Below are 23,205 nucleotides of genomic sequence, written 5' to 3'. Positions count from 1 at the left end.
ACACACACACACACACACACACACACACACACACACACACACACACACACACACACACACACACGTGGAACTGGATGGACCTTTGTCTTTATTCAAACCCACCTACTATGTTACTATGTAAACATTTCACCTAGTGTCCATCTGTACTGGATCAACTACCTAGATCAACTAGCCACTTATATATTTTCTAAGGCCAGGTCTATAACAATTTGAATGTGCTTGTTTTAAAACACAGTTCACTTTCAAGCAAAACAAACAAAAAGGACAGACCCTTCTCCTTATGAATTTATTTTTAAATAAATAACAAAATATTAAAAATACTCACAGACAGAGTTGATCATATAAGCATGTATGTACTGGTATCTGCATCCAAACATCATGTGTCATAGCGAAGAACCAATATACTGACAGGAGATGTATAGCATGGACCGGTCCTGCTAGTTACCATGACAAAATTGACATATTTCTGGGACGTACCCTCTTCATCAGAGTTACTTAGTAAAGACCAATGGGGGGAATTTATGAAAACTGCAGCAGACAGAATCTGGAGCCGTTGCCCATGGCAACCAATAAGCTTCTCTTTTCAGTTAGGATTTGAAAATGAAAGAGAGAAGCCGATTGGTTGCCATGCACAGCTGCTCCAGATTTTGTCTGCTCCAGTTTTGATAAATTCCCCTCAGTGTTCCTTGTATATAAACACAGAAGACTGGTTCATATCACCTTGTCATTAGGGAGTGGTCACAGGTCTCATTAGAATCCCAATACATGCCCAGAGGCTGGCCTCTGATCTGGGGTGGCTCCTCTTCCTTTTCAACACTGTTATTATCACACAAGCCGCCAACATAGGCTCTCCAGCAGCTCTCCTTCCCCAGCCAAAATAAAAGCTTCCACTGGTCATCAAACCCTATGAAAGTGGGGAATGTGTTCCACTGGTAGTACTTGTGAGGCACACATAAAAAAGCTCAAAACTTATAAGGACAGCCCTGCTAGCAGAATATCTAGAATGGTCCACTCTAGAATGGTCATTCAGTGACAGGAACAAGAAGTTAAAGTGTATTTCCAGTCAAAATCGAGAAAAGAAACCCCCCCCCCACTATACACTATATTTGATATACAGTATGTTCCTATTCACACAGCATATCTACAAACATATTTTTGTTAATATTGCCTACTTTTTTTTATATCTCTATTTAGCTGTCCTTTGCAAGCTTCCCTCTCAGTTTCAGTAACAGCAGATGTTGTCTGTCCTAATAGAAGGACTTAGGGCAGACTGACCGTGCTATGGGCTGTAACCTTTGTTAGGACAGACAGTCCTGCTTATCTAGTTTATAAGTGATAATGAAATCTGCCAGCACAGTACGTACAGGGTTAATTATTTGAAAGAAAACTCCCTCCAACCTTCCAGACAGTGAGAATTAACCCCTTCGTGACGGGAGACGTACAGTGTACATCCCGGCACTTTGTGCCTTCCAGCGTACTCACTTTCCTCAGTTCTCGAGATGCTGACTCGAATATAAGCCGAGGGGGGCATTTTTCAGCAAAAAAAATGTGCTGAAAAACTCGGCTTATACTCGAGTATATACGGTATATATAATATGTGTGGGTACATTTAGTAAGAAAGTATATTACTGCTGTGGAAGAATCACCCATCAAAAATGTAAAAAGTGTGTCAGTAATTTATGAACAGAACCCGAAAACTAGCTCAGTCATGAAGGGGTTAAGCAGGTTTTTCAGTCCTGGAGTTAGCAGAAAGAGCATCTAAAAAAAAGGTAGGCAGCATTTTTTATTTAAGGTTAAGCAATAAATATAAAATAGGTGTTATCCCAATGTGGCTGCAAAAGTGGAAATACACTTTAAGCTGTATAGTGAAAATGCTTCTTTGGGTTTCTGGAACAAGTGTTTGCCATAATTGAGTGGGAGTGAAGGGATTGCCTGTAGGAAATCCAAAGGGAGAAAGGAAACAGTATGAGTTTGTGGATGAATGCCTACTCTAGACTATGCAGAAATAGTGCATTTTTTTTATGAAGACGGAGCATAAACGGGCAGGCCCCTCCTTACCATCTTGTCTTGAATTGTATTGCGATTTAATGTCTTCCTTATATAGTAAAGTGATGCGCAAACTGTTGGCACTATATAAATCCTGTATAATAATAATAATACATGTGACTGTGTATAAGTGGTGCAGAAAAACTGGGGTGTGTTAGTGGTGCAAGACGAGGCAAACTTTGGGAAACGCTACTACTATCTGCTTAATTTTCTGTAATGCTAACATTTGTGTTTCTCATACAATAATTTTTATGCAGTGTTTTATGTTCCAGCCAGAAAGCACATTAATATAAATCCTGGAATGCAGTGCACATTGCATTCATTAGCAGCTGGTTAGGAGCTGTTATTTAACAAAATAACAACAGAAGACCTCCACAGTGTTCATGTTTCACAGAACTTGGCTGAGTCATAAAGCTCTTTTGAAAAGGATTAAACAAGGATAAAGCTTGATTCACTATAAAGGGTAGAAAAAGCTTTAACCAGTTGACATCCGCGGTGTTAAACCCCCTTCCCATCCTGGCCATTTTTCAGTATTCAGCGCTGCGGTACTTTAACTGACATTTATTCCATCATGCAGCGCTGTACTGAAATGAATTTTATACCCTTTTTTGGGGACAGATAGAGCTTTCTTTTGGTGGTATTTATTCACCACTGGGGGTTTGAACGAGCACATATAGGCGATCGGCGGGCTATGGACCCGCTGATCGCCTATATGTGTGACACCCGGTACCGGGTGTGTGCATTGTCGGGTCTTTTCTGCCCGTGCGTGCCCGCTAGGGGGCGCGCGCGAGCAGAAAAAAATTGCTGTCTGGAGACGGCAACCCGCAGATGCAGCACTGCCGTCCGTCCGTTTTTCTACTACGGGCGGACGGCAAGAGGTTAAGGGCATCACTTCTGTTATAAACACAGACTAGGTAATGCAAAAATAAATAAAAACTCTCCTTGTTTTTTTGAGAGTACAAACTGCTAAGTGTAATAGTAAACAAACTATTCAGATGTTGCTAAATACAAAGTCACTTCACTTGCTCTTCAACAAAATGGCTCCATTCTTCGAAACCATGCAAGCCATATTATAAACGATTGATCACAGAATCAACTGTTTTAACTGATCTTTCACTACAAAATTACTGTTGGATTTTAGTACAACTGATTCCCAAAAGGTACCACTTTTTCATCAAAATGATCATTATATTGAATGATCCTGAAGTTACGTTTATAGTCAGATATTCGTATTTACTGTCAGAACTGTGCTACTTCTATTTCTCTGACTTGCTTACCCTCAGGGTGTCACTTTCTGCCTTGGCATGAAGGCATAAAGCTGGCTTATACCCTTTAAAATATACTGTATTGGCCTTTATGTTTAAGATATTTATTATGAAATGTCTATCCTTTAGTATAATTTTGTATTCTTGGATTGGGGGGGGGGGCTTGACATCTGTCAAGCCTTTATTGTTGTTTGTGTCCCACTGGGGAGATGCACCCTTTCTATTTATCTGATGGCTATTGTCACGGGGACAGAAAGTCGGCAAAAATCCAAAATTTGTATGAATTCGTTTTATCCAGTGCAAGAATTTGGGGGAATTCCCCCTCAATTTGGGGAGATTTCCTCCTATTTTCTGTTGAGCTCTCAGGGCAAGAAGTAAAGGAAAATCTCCCGATTGAGACACAATAACCTAACAGGTGTTTTGATGCTTCCCTACTCTACCCAAAACATAAAGGTTGTTTTGCCTATCACAAATACTTTAACTTATAGATTATAGAGTTGACTTCAGACATGTAAATTCCAATGTCATACATTCATGTAAAAAAGTATGCTTTTTTCCAAGCTATATGAATAGGATAATTAGATTTTGTTTCTAAGATAAAGGTAATATACTTTAACAAGTGACACATAAAGTTGACAAACTTTAAAAATGCAGATTTGTCATATGGAAAAAAAGTATGTACACCCCTACGTTTACGACTACTTCAAATCCATTAACTTAGAACAGGTGTTCCAGATTAGGTGTCAATGATTAGAATCTCCTTAGGGAGTATGCAGGTAGAACCTGTCTTATTTAAACCTTAGATATCTAGGGTCTGGTGTTCTGTTTGCTACTGACCTGTGTGGTGTCACCACGCCAAAAGAGATCTCTAAGGCCCCCAGAAAGAAAGTTGTGGATCCCTAAATATTGCCAAATGATTTGAAATCATTCTTTTCTCAGCAGGAAAATGATCCACAAGTGGAAAATATTTTTAAAAACTGCTAATTTGAGCAGGAATGACTGGCCCAGCAAATCCAACTCAAGAGCTGACCATTTGATGCTAAAGAAAGACTCCAAGAAACACCCAAATTTCATGATGGGGTGTTCTGGTAACTCTTGCAACAGTTGGAGTCAAAGTGCATGAATCTACAATCAAAAAGAGATTGTATCAATTCAACCTAAATGAGAGCGGCTAAGAAAAAACCTCTGCTTTCCAAGAAAAACATGAGTGCAAGATTACAGTTTGCCAAATCAACAAAAAATCAAAGACTAGACCTTCTGGAGCACTGTGCTGAATACTGATTAATCAAATATAGAGTTGTTTGGTCACAGTAACAGTAGCCATGTTTGCTGCAACCCGAAGACAGGTGAAGAATCTCATACCAACTATGAACCATGGTGGTGGAAAATGTATGCTTTGAGGTTGATTTGCTGCTTCAGGGCCTGGACAGGTCGCAGTAATCAAGTTAATTACACATTCTGAATCCTACCAAAGCATGCTTGATGTGAAGCCATCTGTCCAAAAGCTGAAGTTAAAGGGGAATTTTGAAAGGGGCAGATCATGAAAGAAACGCACAAACATCTTAGAACTTAAAGTCCATTTCCACCTTTACGGCAGCAATGTACACCAAGTGTACATGTAGCAGACATATGCAGTTCCTGTATATGAACACAGAAACTTACTTTTTTGTTTGCTGTCCTCTTCATCTCATGTCACCTTTTCAAATGGCTGCTTCATGCTGATATGAAATCATCTTACATTTATTAGCTAAACAAACACATTTTTTCTTTTACTTACAATTTCTTTTTTTCTACTTTCTGGTCCTCTTTGGCACAAATGATGTAATCATGCCCAAGCATTACATCCTGGGAAGGTTACCTCAGCAGAGCATTGCTGGGAAATTTCATCTGTAATCTCATGAGATCTCAGGGAAAGGCATTTCCCTCCCCTGAGATGAGGTGCATGGTCACTTGTCCTAGTCACATGTGCCAGAAAACCAGGAAGTAAAGGAATATCTAGTAACCTGCCCTTAGGTAAAATGGTCACTGTGAGAAGACTGGGGAAGAAAAGAAAAATAAGGTATGCAAAAAATAAAAAGCCGGCACTTATCTAGAAATATCTGTTTGTAGATTGCTATTACTAAGAATCTCTAAAGGTGCCTCTTTTGTTATTTTGAAGATATGGTTAAAGTTCCTCTTTAAGGAATTTGTCAAAAATTGGTGGGCAGTTATACAAAATACTTACAAGATGTAATTTTTGCTACAGGGGGAATAACAGTTTTTGATGTCAAGGGTGAACTTACTTTTTCCACAATACACTTTACATACAAATTATTGTTCCAATTCCTTTGTATACATTTGTCTGTAGGCACTGCTTGAATAAAGATCCAATGTCTGCATGCGCAAATATGTTGAAAAAGTCAACAATCTCCATAGGGTGCACATAACTGTGTATGGAAAAGCATGGTGGAATAGGGTCTTCAGACCCAAATAAGGGAAAGCACATACAGACATTTGCTGTGTTTGTGTCTATGGTGAGACCACTATATTAAGAAGGGCAGCTAGATCATACAGACAGGTTTAATGTTCCTCCAAAGGCCCTGTTCACACCAGGGCGGTTCGGCCGTGCGGATCTGCCGACATGAACGATCCCATACATTGCTATGGGGACCGCTCATGCAACCACTCCGCGCGATCCGAACCGCCACTTTTTTGCCGCACTGATTAGTGCGGTTTCCATACTGCTTTCAACTGAACCACGCTGTTCAGCGTGGTTTTAGGCATTTTTTTATTGCGTTTCAGCTCTGAAATGCAATTAAAAACACCCAAAACTGCCCTTTTAAAATCCGTGCGGAAACTGCGGTGATCCGCAACCGCCCTCTGGTGTGAATGGGGCCTAAAATTAAGTCCAGCCTATATCAATCTCCTGCTGTGATCATTAGCAGGTGTTTTAAGGCTTGCTAAGAAGGATAGTCACCCTGCCCACAGTCATCCAAGACTACAGTTTTAGCTTTCTCCAGACCTAGACATTACAAGAATCTTTTAAAATAAAACATTTACTTTTAGTTTGGTCATGGTTGGTCTGGGACCTCCTAGAAACTGGTCTTCGGAGGAATCTGCTTCTTCTGTCTTTGGTTCTGATGCTTGCAGAAGTTGTTCACTGGATTTATTCAAATCAGGAAAATGAAGGAAGGTGATGTTACAAGCAGTAGCTGCACTTTGCACACCTGGCACTTGCTGGACCCGTTCATACCAGGCAGCCAACAGAGGAATCCCTGAAATCTTCTCTGGTGAAATTTTATGCAAAGCAACCTAGAGCAAAAAACAGAGCAAGGTTATTTTGAGCATTCACAAGTACACAAAAGGTATGTTCAACCTACTTGTCTAATCAATCTAACATATCTAGCTACACAATCATGGTTAGGTTGTAATAAATCCTAATGTTCAAGCAAGATAAGGTATGGTCAACAGCAACATGGACTTGTGGTATGTCAAACTGTCAAAAAATGGGGCAAAGCAATATTTCCAAGCACTGACTGCACTTAGTATGTACTGACACTTTTGTATTGTTCTGTGCAGCAGACAAGATAATTATGTAAAGAGCCTCTTGACAGATGTGAAACAGGAGAGGCTCAATTTTCTCATAACATATAAGTAAAATGCACATATTTTCCATTTGCACATCAAACTGTTTCCTCTCTATAGCTTTATTAAAACCATATAGACACATTTGGGATCCTGGATTTCAAAATCTCAAACTAGAAATGAAAACATTTTAAACTGTCTTTCTACAAAACAGATACACATCCATTGCCCATAGCAACCAATCAGGTTGAAACAGCTACTATTTGATTGTTAAAGGCCACACACCTTACTAAAGGGTATTATATCCCCTTCTGTTATTGAATATGCACTTTAGTGATGTTACTTGATTTACACTAGTTACCAAAACAAACATGATTATTTATCTAGATATGGCAAAGAGTAATGGGGCTATAGCCAAAGATAAACAAGCACGCTTAATAGGTGGAGGATAGGCCACTCACCATATTTTCTCATTATTTCTGGAGAAAAAAAACTCCCTAACTTATAGGTCTGTAACACACAGCCCTGAAAAAATGGAAATAATTGGCCATTGGTTCAATACTGTGTTTCCCCAAAAATAAGACAGTGTCTTATTTTATTTTTTTCACGGGGGATTTTCATTTTTTTCGGGGGATGTCTTACCTGGCTGCAGCTGTCCGCTCTGCCGTCCGGGGAGCCACAAACAGGTGGGCGGGCATACAGTGCAACAAACTGTGATGCACTGTATGTTCAGACACATATCTATCAGAACCAGTATTCACGTTTTCAGTAATCTGAACTACAGTAGCGCTTCTATTGGATCCTCACGTGCATCAGTGAGCCTTGGCTATCTATAACCCTGTTGCCAGTTCACCAATTTTCCTTCCTTGAACCACTTTTGGTAGGTCCTGACCACTGCAGACCGGAAACATTCCACAAGAGCTGCAGTTTTGGAATTGCCCTGATCCAGTTGTCTAGCCATCACAATTGTACCCTTTTCAAAGTCGCTCAAATCATTATTTTTGCCCATTTTTTCTGCTTCCAACACATCAACTTCAGAGACAAAATGTTCACTTGCTGCCTAATCTATCCCACCCACTCCCAGACGCCATTGAAATGAGACAATCCGTGTTTTTATTTTTAGTGAGGCACTGGCTCCGTGCAGGATTGTGGACAGTGTATATGTGTCAGAAATAACCAAGTAGTCCATTGAGTCTGCCCTTTTTTTGGAGGGATTTTTTTGTCTTTTTTCCTCTTTTAAACCTTTTTGTCAGAGCATAGATCTATGTTTGTCCCAAGCATGATTAAATTCACTTACTGTTGACTGACTCACTACCTCTGTAGGACGTCTCTTCCAACAATCAACTACTCTTTTTGTAAAAAAAAATACTTTGTTAGTTTTAAGCTTTCCTCCTGCTAGTTTGAGGTCATGTACCTGTGTTATTGATCTTAGCTTCATATTGAAAAAGGCCTCAAGTTCATGATTTTATCTTAATATTAAAAATATTGCCCTCCAGTACATTATTCATACCCTTGTAGCAGAGCATCCCAGAGGGAGCCTGTGAAAGTCTTGTTCGGAGTTTATAAGTCTCCTAGGTTCCCCTCCTATACATTTAGGAATTGCTGATCCGGGCTCCAGTGCAGGGTTTACTCCTCTCTCCACTGGCAATTTAAACTCACCTGGAACCTGTACTCAGAGATCTATGCCTGGGGATCAGAGAAGTCCTGTCTGAGAGAGCTACAAGGTATGGTGGAAAACATGCAGTTTAGGTGGAGGCTGACAAGCGGTAGGCCTGCTCAGCCTGTTAGTTAGGAGCTATATCTTTTGTTTGTGAAGTTAGTGCCGGGATACGGCTATGTTTTATTTTGTTGATTTCTTGTGAACCACTGTACAGCACCTGTGAATGCTCTTGTAAATATCACTAATAAACACTGCACTGTTTGCCACTACTCCCCTAGATTTGGTATCTGTGCCCAAGAGACTGCTTATTCCCAGGGGGCGTATGTGCCAGCTACCGATCACCTGCTCACACCCTTAATGTATTTAAAGATTTCAATCATGTCCCCCCTTTCCATTCTTTAGCCAAGACTGTACATACTAAGCTCATGTAGTCTCTCCTTGTTTAAGGTCTGGGCTCTCTCTGCAGTGGGAGCATGCTGCTAGGTGAAAGGCTAGGTGCTGGTAGACCATTTAAAAAGTAATGTGCTGCTTTGTTTTTGGAAAACCATAAAGGGACACCCTGTTAGTCAGGAACTGTTCTGAGTTTAGTCAGTAGCTCGGACAAGCAGATGTTGTTTGTTTTCTGCTATGGACTTGCTGTACAAAGCCCTCCTGCATTCAAACTTTGTTTGCTGCCTTGCTGAATAAAAGTGCAGGGCAAACCTGCTTGGACTGTTCCTGGGTGTCATGCATGGTTTACCACTGACACTACAAGCTGAGCATGTCCCTATTAGAACTTGGTCATTGGATGCGGGCAGCACCTTAAAGGAACAGACATCTATTATTAAATAAAATTGTCCAGTTTGTAAAACAGCTTTTATTGGCAAATGTTAACCAACAGCAAACCAATCTGCTATTGCAAGAGGCGTACCACTTCATCACCTGATAGATGACTGAAGACCACCAGGCCTCCTTAGAGGGGAACATTAGGTGAACCTGTCTCTACAACAACAGGTACATGCCCTGTCAGAGAGGCAGATGGTAGCACAGGGGGCCAACACCTCTACAGCTGGTGTAGACAGCATAATGGAAATTGTCCCTGGAGGATGATGTTGTAGCCTACCTGGGCATCTTTGAGAGAGTTGTAGAACGTGAGGAGCTACCCGAGGAGCAGTGGGCTCATGTGCTAGCATTCTTTAACTGAGAAGCCACAGAAGGCTTGCTTTGACTTACAACCTAAAAATGCCAAGGAGAATTAAACTAAGAGGATAAATCCTAGCCAGGTTCTGGGTTACAATGGTTGTTCAAGCACAGCGTGTATTTACATGGGAATATGACCCAGGACAGCCAAAGAGGTTCTGAATGTATGGTTTGTTACACCTCACAAACAAGTGCTCTACCTTTCTCAGATTGTGAAGTGAATGGTCTATGACTGTTACATCAGAGCCCTACCAGTTAAGATACAGCAGTGCGTTAGACATACAGAGTTCAAGAGTATGGATGAGCTGGTAAGCTTTGTGCAGTGACATAATGCTTCCAAGAGCTTCTCTCCTGGATCTGGCCTGCAAGCCAGTAACCCTTGGAAACAGAAAACCGTCAACCTTGGGTAAGACTGTTTATTTTCAAGAGGTAAACAGACTCATAAGAAAGGGGGGAAAGGAGGGTGGGGGCATGTATGGATACCAGTTATGAACTGCTTCCTAACCCAAAGGGAGTCTCTTCCTTGATAGAGACATGGCATATTTGCGCGCTGGCAGTGTCAGAGACCGGGACATGTGGCTGCCAATTGCCCCATATTATATGAAAGTATAGAATCTTACCTGGGGAGGTGTATGTCATTATGTGCCAAGACTGTTCTGACAGCAAACCTAGGAACTGAGACTAGAGTGCAGATATGTCCTATTACACTAGACAGTCACACATTCCAGAAGACGCACTGTGGAGGAATTATTAGAGTCCAAAAAGCCTCATCACCTTAGTCCATGTCTATCTGGTGGACACTTTCAAGCTTGGCTCAAACCGAATGGGACTATTTTGTATATATGTTGATGCTAAAGACAATTCTACAAGCCCTCTTGCATTGAAGCATTGCATTGTTTACTTGCTGCCTTACTGTAGAAAGGTCAGTAATTCACACAGTATGGAGGTTACACTCAGGTGCTGAATGTCTGGATATGTCAAATCTGACCAACTATTCAAGAACTGTCACTGCACTGCCGGCAAATATACACTTAATGTTTAAAAGTCAAACAGCTACTATTATATAAAAATGCTTCCATATTTGCTTTCACAGTCTATTAACCTCAGTGTATGTATTTTGTAGGCAATGAACTTTTCAGGCATGTCACGAATACCCTACAGGAGCTGAGGCAGGTGATGTTTAGACAGCACATTATAAGTGGATTTCCTCAGGTAGCTTATTAAGCTGACAGGCGCTACCGTGATATACAAAGGCAAACTGTAAAATTGTGCATATTTTTGCTGCACGCAAGCTTTTTACAGCAAATAGTTTTACAACTTTACAAAGATTTGATAAAGGAATGCATAACATTGTTCCTTTAAGATCTCTCTTCTTTATTATATCTAAGTGTGTAATTCATTTGTAGAGGAGGACCCAAATACTAGACTGTTGGCTATTGGTCACAGCAGGACAAGAAAAAGAGAGTAAGGTAGTGCCTACCTCCATCAGAAGATTCAGCGCTGTAAAAGTACTACATCAAGCACATCACTTGCCTCTTTGTTTTGCTAGAGAAGGTAGAATGTCAAATTAATTAGATTTGATTGGGTGCATGTTTCTCCACCCAGGTGGGCCACAGAGGAATCACTTTACCATATGTTTTTACACTAATCCTACTCTAGGTATCATTGTTTGATTGCAATTCACCTTTAAATAGATTTTTGTTTGTTTTGGATCCACATTATGGTTAGAGTATGCAGTATATTCTGTGTAAAGCTGGCCAGACATTTAAAATGTTGTCCGATGTACAGGAACCAAAAAAATGTCTAACATTGGGTGACCCTGGTGGCTAAATAAAACTTGATTACTCAGTCGACTTATGTAGATGGAGCCGAGCAGACAATTGTTAGACAAACAGTGACTGCAGCTGGCTGTTAGAATAAAATAGCCCGGCAGGAGGAAAGGGGGGTGGTGATGGATTCCTCCATCCACACTATTTAGCGTGCTGGACAAATCTTATTTTTTTGTTCAACCCGTAGGCTTGGGACATCTGCCAGTTTTGTGTAGCCGAATAAACCGCCTGAATCTACCAATGATTTTTACATGTAGCGTTCAGTGAAGGGACCCTCTACTTATAGTTCCAGCAAGGTATCCACACCAACTCCCCCCCCCCCCCCCCCCCATCGCTGCAGCACTCCCTCATGAATATTTTCTCTTCCTCAATGCAAAGTCGAAGGCACTTCTTCGGGTGTCCATGTCGCTGCTTGGGTGACACAGAACCTTTCTATAGGTTGTCCAGCGATGAAGTCCTTTCAGAATTCAGCAGACTGCAGCAGCATGATGACATTACAACAACAAGACCGGTTATCATAGGCACAGGCTGCAGCACTGGATCACTATTCTCCTCTCCCGAAACAGGCACTAGTAAAAGACAAGGATAGTGCACCCAGTAAAGTTAAAAAAAAACAAATTGTGAATAGGTGGTGCAGTGGGAGGGAGGTTGATATTTGCCTGGAGATGGACTAAAAGCATTTTTTTTAAATTGTACACTCAGTAAAAACTGCTGGGGTTTGTGAAAGGCTTACTTTAAGACAGCTATATCTGACAAAAATATATTTTATCAAGAACAATGTACTTGCACATTTCTGCATTACACATATGTCAACAAACATACTTTCTGACGAGAGAATGGTCTAGAAATGACATCACTCATTCATTACCACACAATATCAAATTGCATCCACTTATTTTTCTCAGGAATGTCAGCATTATTTGTCCCATATTCTGCCAATGAAATTCTAATACATGCTGTCAAGATTTCCAGACTAGACTGTCAGAGATTTCATGAAATGATCTACCTGACTCTCTTTTAGTCAATGCTACATGCATTTGCTCCCAGCTTTAATTGACTAGCCACATCTCATTTTCTCATCAAGTGGTGTTAAAGACACAATTATCCTATCCCCATTAAAACGTACAGAGCAGGTACTCATAAGAGCTTGCTTGAATTGTAAGGAATGTAAAATTTACAGTAAGCCTCTTGCACAGCCAAAATCCTCTATTTCAACTTTGAGCATGAATAATATACCTGTTGCTAAGACAAAAAGAAAATAAAAGGTCGGCTTAAAATCTCAACCTCATATAGCAAAAGTGAACTTTCCACTTTGTTCAAATGCCATGAAAGATAATAAAAGACGCTTCAGACGTTTCCTTTCTTTTTTTATGTTTCTTAAACCTCTTGACTGAATTAATCGACGCTGATAAACTGCATATCACAAAAGGTGGACTTTGCTTCAACACCTAGTCTACAAATAAAATGGAGGCCAACACTGCTGGTTTTCAGTGAAAAGATATATTCCTCAAGTCCAGTTCATCATTTATTAGCTTTTTCAAAACTACAGATTGTAGAAAGCCTCTAATTCTTAGGTGACTCCATATTGTTCTAATGCAAAAGGAAGGTCATTCTGATTACGATTTTATGCTCTGCATATATCTGAAGCATTGCACATGCGCAAAGTGCTATGTTGGAAGCCCATTTTTTTAGTTCAACTTGCATACGACTTGCAATTGTAATGTATAGGAAGGCTGTCTCCATTCCTATCCCTAAATTATTTCTCTACTCTGTATCTCACCGTTAACATCACTACTCCATTCAATCTCCATTTCACTGCTTAGCCCGATCTGTCTGTGGGTGAAGGAGTAATTTGCTTCCTCATTACTGCTTTATTCACAATATATAGATTTAAAGCAGCTATCTCATATTGGCAGACCTTTTGTAAAATGTATAAACTACAGAACAGGAGCCTCACACCCATCCTTCAAGTTGTGCAGTAGATTTAGCTCATTTACGGCTTGGGCAGTCATTGTGAAAAGTCAGGTAATCTCAACTGCTTCCTACCAAAAGATTGTGAATTCAGCAGTTTTGAGAAGCTGGAGATTGCAGGCCTATTATATACAAGTAATATAGTATATGAGTAGTCCACAGACAGCCATAGGCATCAACAGCATAAATTGCAATTAGGAAACAGAGCTGGATACTTTTGCACTATTAATGTTATTCCCCAGAGACACTTTGCTGAGACAGACTTTGTGACCAGTCACAAGTCACCTGAAAGGTAAAGGATCTATTCAACAATATATTTAGTGCAAAGAAGGTATACTCTGGACAACACAATCAGTAAACTGCTAATGCCAACCATAAAAAAACGGGTACTGTACAGAATGCAGAAGAACCGTTCAGTTTATGTTATCATGTGTCTCATATAAGCCCTGGCAGCCAGACTCACCAGGCTAATTGATAGGGCTGAAGTCTCATACTTCATCATTCTTTCCTGTGCAACCTCCCATTCATTCTTCAATGTGTATGGATGAGGCTAACGTTGGCTCAGAGAAAGGGTAATTCTTAGATTCAGCACCACTCAAAAAATAAAGATACCAGAAACTATACAAATTAAACTAGCAGGACAGTAAGGTGCAGAAGATAAGTGCCAGGAACAAAAGTAGAGATGTTCGGCCAGTGAGATGTGTCAAATTAATTATAACGTCAACCTATGCTGCTTTCAAGTACTGTAAATTAAAGCTTTAGCTTTTTTTTATGCATGGGAGGCCCACATGGGATGCAACTCCTTGGTTCTTGGGTTTTTTGTAATGTTTCAATTCCTCGTTCTTTAATGGGTCTCCGGGGTCCACGCATCGCTCTCCCTCCCGCCCCCTACACGAGTGCCTCCATCAGCTAAGCTGCTGCTGTGGAGGCACCTGAGCGTGCGAATTCCTGGCTGTGCCTGCAAGTGGCTGTGTGCACTTCTCTCCTCCCAAAAGTTTGATGGCAGAAGGAGCCTATAGCTCCTCTGCCCCCAGTATCCTCCCCTGCAACCAGGAAGTTTGGCCAATGCAGGATCACCTCAGGGGCCGGCGGCAGTGACAGCAGAGTTCACAGGCAAGTGTAGAGGGGATGAGGGACAGAAAAAGGTATTTTTCACCTTAATGCAGAGAATGCATTAAAGTATCATTAAAGCCTCCGTTTTTTTTGCATATACAGTATCTACTGCTAGCAAGCAGTAGATATATGCAAAAAGTAAACAAAACCAAAAAAAACACTTTAAAAGAGGTCAATACTTACCTGTGTCTTCCCTGCGCGCTCCCGTCCGAAAATGTGAAAATTCTCAGGCGGCCGCAAAGCATCTTGGGGCGGGCGCATGCGCAGTTCACATTTTCGGCCGGGAGACGAGGAGAGACACAAGGTAAGTCTATGGAAGCGTGCACCCTCATGCTGACACCGTGGGACAGGAAGTGCCAGCAAGGACAGATGAGTCAGCGGAGACCCGCAGCAGCGCTGGAGGGACAGATGAAAAGGACAGGAAAGAAGAAGATCGGATTAAGAGACATCATTTAAGGTTAGTGTTTTAATTAACATTGGGAGGAGGGAAAAAATGTTTTAACTTTAATGTCACTTTAAGGTAAAAAACGACCAGCCTTTAAGTACTACTTTAAGGTCAATGTTGCTATGTTGCTTAGCAGACACTTTATGGTGTCAGAGCGTACCTGTACTGTGACAGTTGACCTAATCAATATGCCCTGGTATGAAGACAACTGCCATTACCCTTCCCACTGTACTAAAATTTGTGTCTGAGCAACCAACTAATTACCAGCTCACTGCCAGGGCACACCTATACAAATGCCAACCATCAAAAGTCAGTATTTGTAGAAGAAATGTGTGCTCCATCATTGTAGTAAAGCTTCAACACTCCAACTGTTATGGAACTACAAGTCCTATAAGGCATTGCAAGACTCTGGAAGCCATGCATGAGGCTGTCAGAGGCAGATGCATGATGGAGAATCTAAGTTTGGCTACCCCTGCCCTAGAGGAACTATTACAGTGTAGCTATGATCTAGCATCCCCACTAAAAGGGGATCAGGCACCAACTTTACTGCACACTTGTTCCAGGTCTGAGACGTGTAGGAACTGAAACCAGAGTCAGCCATGGCGATTAGCATAATTAGGTCAGCAAATGTCTGCCAATATATTTCTCTAAGGCCTCATTCACACTAAGCGGTTTGTAGGGCTTCTTCTGCCCAAAAAGTTCCCATTCATTTCTATGGCCATGTTCACATCTGAGTATTTTGTTGCTAGAAGAAAGTACATAAGCACAGTGGTCATTTTAACTAAGGGCAGATTACTAGATCTCCCTCTACTTCCTGGAACTCTGACACATGTGACTAGACATGTGACCATGCACATCATCTCAGGGGAGGAAAATTCCTTTCCCTGAGATCTCATGAGATCACAGATGACATTTTCCAGCAATGCTCTGCTAATGTAACCTTCCCAGGATGCAATGCTTAGGCACGATTACATAATTTGTGCCAAAAAGGACCCGGAAGTAGAAAAACTGTATTGTAAGTAAAAGAAAGTATGTTTGTTTAACCAATGAATGCAAAATTATTTCACATCAGCATGCAGAGCTGCATGATAAAGTGATTTCTAGTGGAAGGGGGTAAAGGTTCACTTTAAGAAAAAAATGTAAATCGTTTATATTTAAAGATATAAACTGTTCCTCTATTAGAAGCCATTACCTTTTTATTTGTTTTAGAGTTCTTTTGTATAATCTACTATGCAGGTTTTCCACTAAAATATCTTATAAAGGGTGTAATAAAAAAATCTAAGAACAGTTTAAAAAATGTTGTGTTATATTTCTTTCCATCCAGCTATTACCACTAGTTATGTAACAGTCTATAAATATAATACATAAACTGTTGGGTCTCAAAGGCAGAATCCAGGAGACAGGACATGATGTGATAAAAGGAAAAGCTGTTATTTCAACACTTGATGCAACGTTGAAGAAAAGCAATGTTAGACTAATGAACATCATGTATTTTAAATCCCATTATTGAACAGAGACAACTTCTGCAGCTACCCCAACTTATCTGCTGCCATGACAGCGGTCTAGCCAGGCTGCATATTTGATATCAGAAGGCACTCATTTTTTGAAGATATCAGTGATAATTATTAAGCCTCTTTGTCTATACGGCTTTGTTTTCAAAGCAGACGTGTCAGCCCTTGTAGAGCAGAGATAACCCACCAGTTTCGATTTGATCTGTCATGCCTCTCTGTAAAATGATATTTCGCGAGCACAGGTATGAAATTATTGCTTTCAACGAAAGATACAAAGTCTACAAGACAACTGTAACATTGACTTTAGACAGTAAAACCTGTTCTCCACCTCTGGATTTGGTAATATTGCTTGTGTATGTGAAGAAGAGGAGGGTTGAGCTCAGATGGACTGGAATTCAGTATTCTTTAGCCACGTACATCATTAGTTCAGGTTAGGGGCACCACGTGGGGTGTGTGGCCTGCACCCGGGTGACACCAAAATGACTAACAGTCATTTTGGTGTCACCCCCCTCTAAAAAGTCAGGCACTCGGTCATGGACCGAGAGCCCAACAGTGTCAGCTTTAGCTAAAGCCTGATGAAGGGACCTTGTGTAGTCCCAAAAGCGCTTGTTGGTCATATGACAAAAAACTCAAATAAATGAAGCTTTTGCTATCCTAAATGAACTGATGTGCTGGTGACATTTCTACTATTTTGCTGACATTCGCGGCGCCATCCGCGGTCACTGCGAGCACCCCCCACTACAAGGGACATATCAGTAAGGAGTGCGACAAGGATAGTACTTATTAGGAGAGAGGAGGGGACCCAGTGGCATACCTCATCCCGCCGGGTGAACGTCCCTTCCTCTCTGCAGGCGTCAATCAGATGGTCGCGCATGTGCGATGACGTCATCGCGCACACGCAAGGTGGCGTCACGCGTACACGCGATGACGATACGGCGGGGTGTCACCCGGTCTGGAGACCGTGTGACACTTGGCCTCGGGACGCCCCCGGTCCAGGTGAGCAATGCTTGGCCTCTTTACATGGCTCCTATGGTAAAATAAAGTGGTGGCTAACACGACAGTTTAGCAAGTGTACCTTCATGTAACAGGTAGTCCTAAAAATACACTCAAGCCCCTTTAAAGTGAGTCCTATATAGACCCTCTAAAGCAGAGGTTGGCTAACTCTGGCCCTCTAGCTGTTGTGAAACTACAAATCCCCTCATGCATCTGCCTCTGAGAATCATGCCTGTGTTCGGAGTCTTGCAATGCCTAATGGGATTTGTAGTGGAACCACAGCTGGAGAGCCAGAGTTTGCTTACCCCTGATCTAAAGCTTCCAATCATGGCTGAAACCCCTCTGAACCTTCTAGGAAAACGTAGCTGGATTGGTCTAAGCCTGGCACATCATATTTTCCCATTGAAAATAATCTAGTAACATCCAATGAACAGTCCATGGTGGGCAAGTGTTTACCTTTATGCTCAGTGCTCTGTTGTAAGCCATTGCGTGAGCACCTGAAAGCTGAACTTCAGACGAACAGCTAAGCACACAGACAAAATACATATACAGTATATGAGCAGTTTCACCAAATGATTTACACTACTGTCAATCCAGTTCTGCAATTTACACAGTTCTGCCTCACAACACAGCCCTGTATAGCAAGGGAGGGGACCTGATCTTTCATTACTGCAGTTTCACTTTTACTTAGGTCTCCTCCCCACCCCACCCTGTGGCTGACCAGTGAAAAGAGAAACAGCACACTGATGAGCTCCACTCTCTGTCAACTCTGCTCTCTTCCTCCTACTAGCATGGCTACTTGCATGGCAGCACATCTGACTGGCTCCTTGTGCTGTTTCTCCATCCCCTTCTCTGAGCTCTGCTGTGCAGAGGCTAATACTGAATTAAAATCCAAGTACTTACACTGCTTGCATTCAAAAATATATTTACTGGTTTATTAGTTAATTTTGAGCTGCATTAAAGTTGGTCTGCCTGGAGTTTAGCTCTAAAGTAGAAGGAAAGCCTAACTGGATGACATTTAGTTTGCTAAAGCACTATGAGGGGAATTTATCAAAACCGGAGCAGACAAAATCTGGAGCAGCTGTGCATGGCAACCAATCAGCATCCACCGTTCATTTCCGAATCTTAACTAAACAAACCGAGAGAGAAGCTCCACATTTTGATGAATTCCCCTCTATGTATCATACCTTTCACAAAACCTTTCATACAGTTTTCCCCCTTTTTTTTTGGCATCCTAGCACTGTGGATGTCCTCCAGCCACTTCCTGTCGAAAATTAATTTTCTCCATGTTGGCTGCATGTCATTGCTCTGGAGGTTGGCAACAGAGGACCATGCCAATGGGAGTTGTGTAGGTGTTGCTGATTTTAGTCCTAAACAGGGGCAGTGCGACAATAAAGCACATAACTGGGACACAGTTGTCCATTTATAATAGGACGTGCCTGGTCAAGGACCTCCATAGCTGGATCACTAGATATTCCTATAAAGAAAGCTGCATTTAACAGATTGAAAAAACCTTTGAACGTATATGAACATTTTAAATCTTATGAGATTTTAGCTACTTTTACATAATTTAGATTTCACCACCCCTATACAATAAATATAACAAAGTGGCAAGAAGCCTTCTTGATGTGGTACTTTATGAGGTATGTTTCTGCCTGTGACCCTTCCTTGGGCTTCCTTGACCAAGAGCCACCATGCTAAGCTGCAACATGTCTCTTCAATCAATTATGACATAGTGACTGATGTTATAAACATTTTCTGGCCTTGAAACATATAAGATATCTGCTACCAAACATCAATCCTCCAGTCTATGTTATGTTTTATGTATCAGGTAAATTCATGCTTTTAGACAGTTTAATTTCTTACCAGAAACTGATGAATACAAGGCATGAGAACAACATCAGTTAGAGTGAAATAGAGGCCTTCAGCAAACACATGCTCCAGAGGAGGAAGATCTGCATTCTTTGCCTTCCTGATGTTTGAGGGCTCCCGTGTGCCTCTTGAAACCGTTTCTTGGGCACTCAGTTTAGATAAAGCCGTTTCCAGTTCTAAGCTGGAGTTTTTTGGAGACGTCTTTTGTGAGCGCTCCTGTTTCCTTTCTTGTCCATCCGCATTTTCACTTGACTTCAATTGCTGCTGCATCTTCTGCCTCCTTATTTTGTCATCGTTATGAACCCTGACCGGCTCGCCTAGCTTTTGCTCCAGCTGGAGAATTTCTGGCGGAATTTCTTCCCATGGCTCTTGTAGAAACTTCTCCACAGCCACCGGGATGCTGATCTCACAGAGCCGGGTCCACTGGCTAACCTGCACAGCCAAACGCAGCAATGTTATTGCATTTGAACATTTTGAAAGTTACATTTAATTTGCAATCGCTGTAAAAAAGTCAATGGCAGCTCAATTTTAAAAGGGGAAGTAAAGTCAATAGAATAATTTAAAAAAAATCTCAAAGGAGGTAAGGATTTTTGGTAGAAGAGACACGCATAGGCTTTATTTCCCCCAAAATTCTTCCTTTCCCCCCCCCCCCCGGAATTTTTTTTTTTTGTGTGTGTACACTGTACAGTGCATGCATCTCTAAGATGCCAGGGAGGATCTAACTCCTATGTGTATTCTGTAGACAGAGGGGGGGGTCCCCTCTGTCTACAGAATACACATAGGAGTAAGAAGATTTGAAGAACCAAAGATCGATCCGAAAGCAATGAAGAAGAGCACGGTTGTAAGGTAAGCGTGCCTTAATGTGCAAGTATGCTGTACAGGCTTGATTCCTATTTTTTAATTTGGCACGACTCTGTAGCTCTTGTAATCCATTGACACTTCTTCCCGTCCATGTTACTGCCTGTCCGTACCTCAGTACAGACAAATGTACAGACTGCAGGAGCCAGAGCATTGCACCCACAATCTACTAATCACAGTTGCAGTGCTTTACTGGCTTCTATGCAAAAAATAATACATGCACGTGTTTTCTTTCCTAAAGAAGTGTGCATTTGTAATTTTTTTGTGCAAGAAGTGGAATTTCTCCTTAAAGGAGAACTATGGGGTTAAGTGTTTTTCCCCATAGTTCTCCTTAGGGTAACAGGAGGACACAAACTAGCATCCTCCCGTCACCCTAGGCTCGCGGTATACTGAGACACCGCAGCTGAAGCGGATCCCGACAATTGTGGCGGGATCCGCCCAGCTGCGTGACTGACAGCTGGCTCTGCCTATCTAGAGGCAGAGCCAGCTGTACCCGCCCCCTCCCCCATCGGTTCCGCCAGTCAGCGCTGGCGGATCAGAGCGGCGAGGGGAGAATCCAGCCCCTCCCCTGTCACGGCAGAGAGGTGAGCGAACGCCGGTATGTGTTCGCTCACCTCCCGATCTACTAAGCCGACCTGTGACAGTCTCATTGTCACAGGTCGGCTAGAACTATGAGGTGAGTGAAAAGCACTTGCCTCATAGTTCTCCTTAATATAGTAAAATATTGAGGGGCCACAAATGGATTATGAAGTACTTCGAAGTTAAGCTTGCTTTCTGACACATTATAATAACAAACTGCTGTCATGAGCATCTCGTGAAAAGGATACATTTTCAGAAATTCAATACTGGAATCTAAGACTAAATATTTATACCTGACATCCAAGACAAACTCTGGTGTAGCTTCTCTAGACATAATTAGAGGTTAATTAAGGTACTGTTTCCACAGCAAAAGTGAGCGCTGTTACAACACGTCCGCAGGTATTTTTGGCTGTGTATACACTTGCTGCAGATCTGTCTGGCACCACATATGTAAATGTTTCCCAAGCCACAAATCATCACCATGGATTTGATCAAATAATTCATTCTGACAAGGGTGTTGAAATCAAATATAGAGAACGTACATTTGTTGGCACTCTCACCTTGTAAATAGTTTAATTTTAAGTGTGAAGTCACCATGGGGTGGGACACTATGCATGCATTTGTTACTGGGTTACATCAGAGGCTTCTGTGGTTTACATGCCTGTGATGACAGAGGGGCCCGAGCCGTTCGTTGTATGTCCTGCATTAGGCATTGGGTATGCAGAATAGGGACAACTATCAGTTTTAGCTTGGAAGGCCAAATAAATATTGTTCTAGTGATTGCATCATACTCTCATAGGGATCATATCTGAACAGGTACCCTTTTATTGCCTGCATTGGGGTTGATTTGCTAAAGGCTGTTCACTTTGCAAGGGAATTTGCACTATGCAGAGGAAGTTTCCCCTTAACTTAATGAAAACTTCACTCTGTAAAGAATGCCCAATTAGGTACAAGGAAACAAAAAAAAACCCCAGTATTTCTGCTTGCATATGATTGGATAATGAAAGAGCCTATTTTGCTTTAGTAAATCAACCCCGCTCAGTGACCACGTGTTACACAACTAAACACACCCTGGTATTTGCATATTAATGCTATTAAAGGGCACCTTGAACTTTTGTCATTAAAGAAAGAACTAAATAACACTATTACAAAAAGCACAATCTTGTTGATCCCTGTTATTCGTTATGGGATTGTCTTGTTAAGCAGTAGAGATAAGATGGCCCTGTATACCAGGGCACAACAATTAAACATAATAGTGGGTATAACAGTATAAGGAAGGCAATCTAAACCATTAAATATGCTGGTGTAACTGTAAGTCTGGCCATACACTGAGAAAATGTCACTCTGCGGGTGGCCCTGTCAGCAGCCTTTCTCCCAACAATCATAAAATTAAAGGAGAACTATGAGCTGAGGGCTTTTCACTCACCTCATAGTTCTAGCCGACCTGTGACAATGAGACTGTCACAGGTCGGCTCAGTAGATCGGGAAGTGAGCGAACACATACCGGCGCTCGCTCACTTCTCGATCCTGTGCCGGCAGAGAGCCGTGACAGGGGAGGGACTGGATTCCCCCCTCCCCTGTCCGATCCTCCAGCGCTGACTGGCAGAACGGACGGGGGAGGGGGCGGGTACAGCTGGCTCTGCCCCTAGATACGCAGAGCCAGCTGTCAGTCACGCAGCTGGGCGGATCCAGACATAATTGTCGGGATCTGCTTCAGCGTCTCAGTATACCGCGAGCTGTAGCTCGCGGTATACTGAGCTTAGGGTGACGAGAGGACGCTAGTTTCTGTCCTCCCGTTACCCTAAGGAGAACTATGGGGAAAAGCCCTAACCCTATAGTTCTCCTTTAAAGTGACACTAAACTCAGGAGTTAAACCTAAAAATGAATTCAAGTACCTTAACTATTAACAAAATGTATCTTATTTGTGTATCGCTCAGCTGTAGATCCTCAAATCATCTCTGAATTGGTGCTGACACTGTCTTTCCTTCTGGAGGGTGACTACTTTTGTTCTCCATGGTCCCCGTGTGTGTTGTAAAGTAGCTAAAATAACAGAGATATACTCAGTCCAACCACAATCCTGGCTGGCTCCTAAACCGGTCCCTTCAGCCTCGCTCCCCCTCCGCTCCAGTGATGGAATGTCCCTCGGCGTCCTCGTGTCCTATAAACTGTATAGGACGTGATGACTCACAGGACCTTAGACTGCCAGAGCGGAGGGGGAGCAAGGCTGAAAGGACCAGTCTAGGAGCCAGCCAGGATCCTGGTTTGCTCCACAGTGGATTCATAAAAGAGCATCACTGCTACAGATTAAAGAGCAATGCAT

General features: G+C 41.9%; 1 protein-coding gene across 1 annotated transcript in view; it reads right to left on the bottom strand.

Annotated features, from left to right (window-relative positions):
- The window catches only part of GSTCD (glutathione S-transferase C-terminal domain containing), a 106,998-nt gene that overhangs the window by 82,328 nt on the left and 1,465 nt on the right, over nt 1–23,205 (bottom strand). Inside the window, exons 2-3 of the mRNA XM_018554483.1 lie at nt 19,443–19,882; nt 6,351–6,602 (exon numbers count right to left, since the gene is read on the bottom strand). Of these exons, the coding sequence (XP_018409985.1) occupies nt 6,351–6,602; nt 19,443–19,882 (692 nt within the window). The remainder of the gene's footprint in view (nt 1–6,350; nt 6,603–19,442; nt 19,883–23,205) is intronic.

Source organism: Nanorana parkeri, unplaced genomic scaffold (assembly GCF_000935625.1).
Source record: "Nanorana parkeri isolate BGI_ZX_2015 unplaced genomic scaffold, ASM93562v1 scaffold161, whole genome shotgun sequence".
Taxonomy (NCBI): domain Eukaryota; kingdom Metazoa; phylum Chordata; class Amphibia; order Anura; family Dicroglossidae; genus Nanorana; species Nanorana parkeri.
Note: the sequence above shows the minus strand (reverse complement) of the source record. Positions and strands in the feature narration are given on the sequence as shown.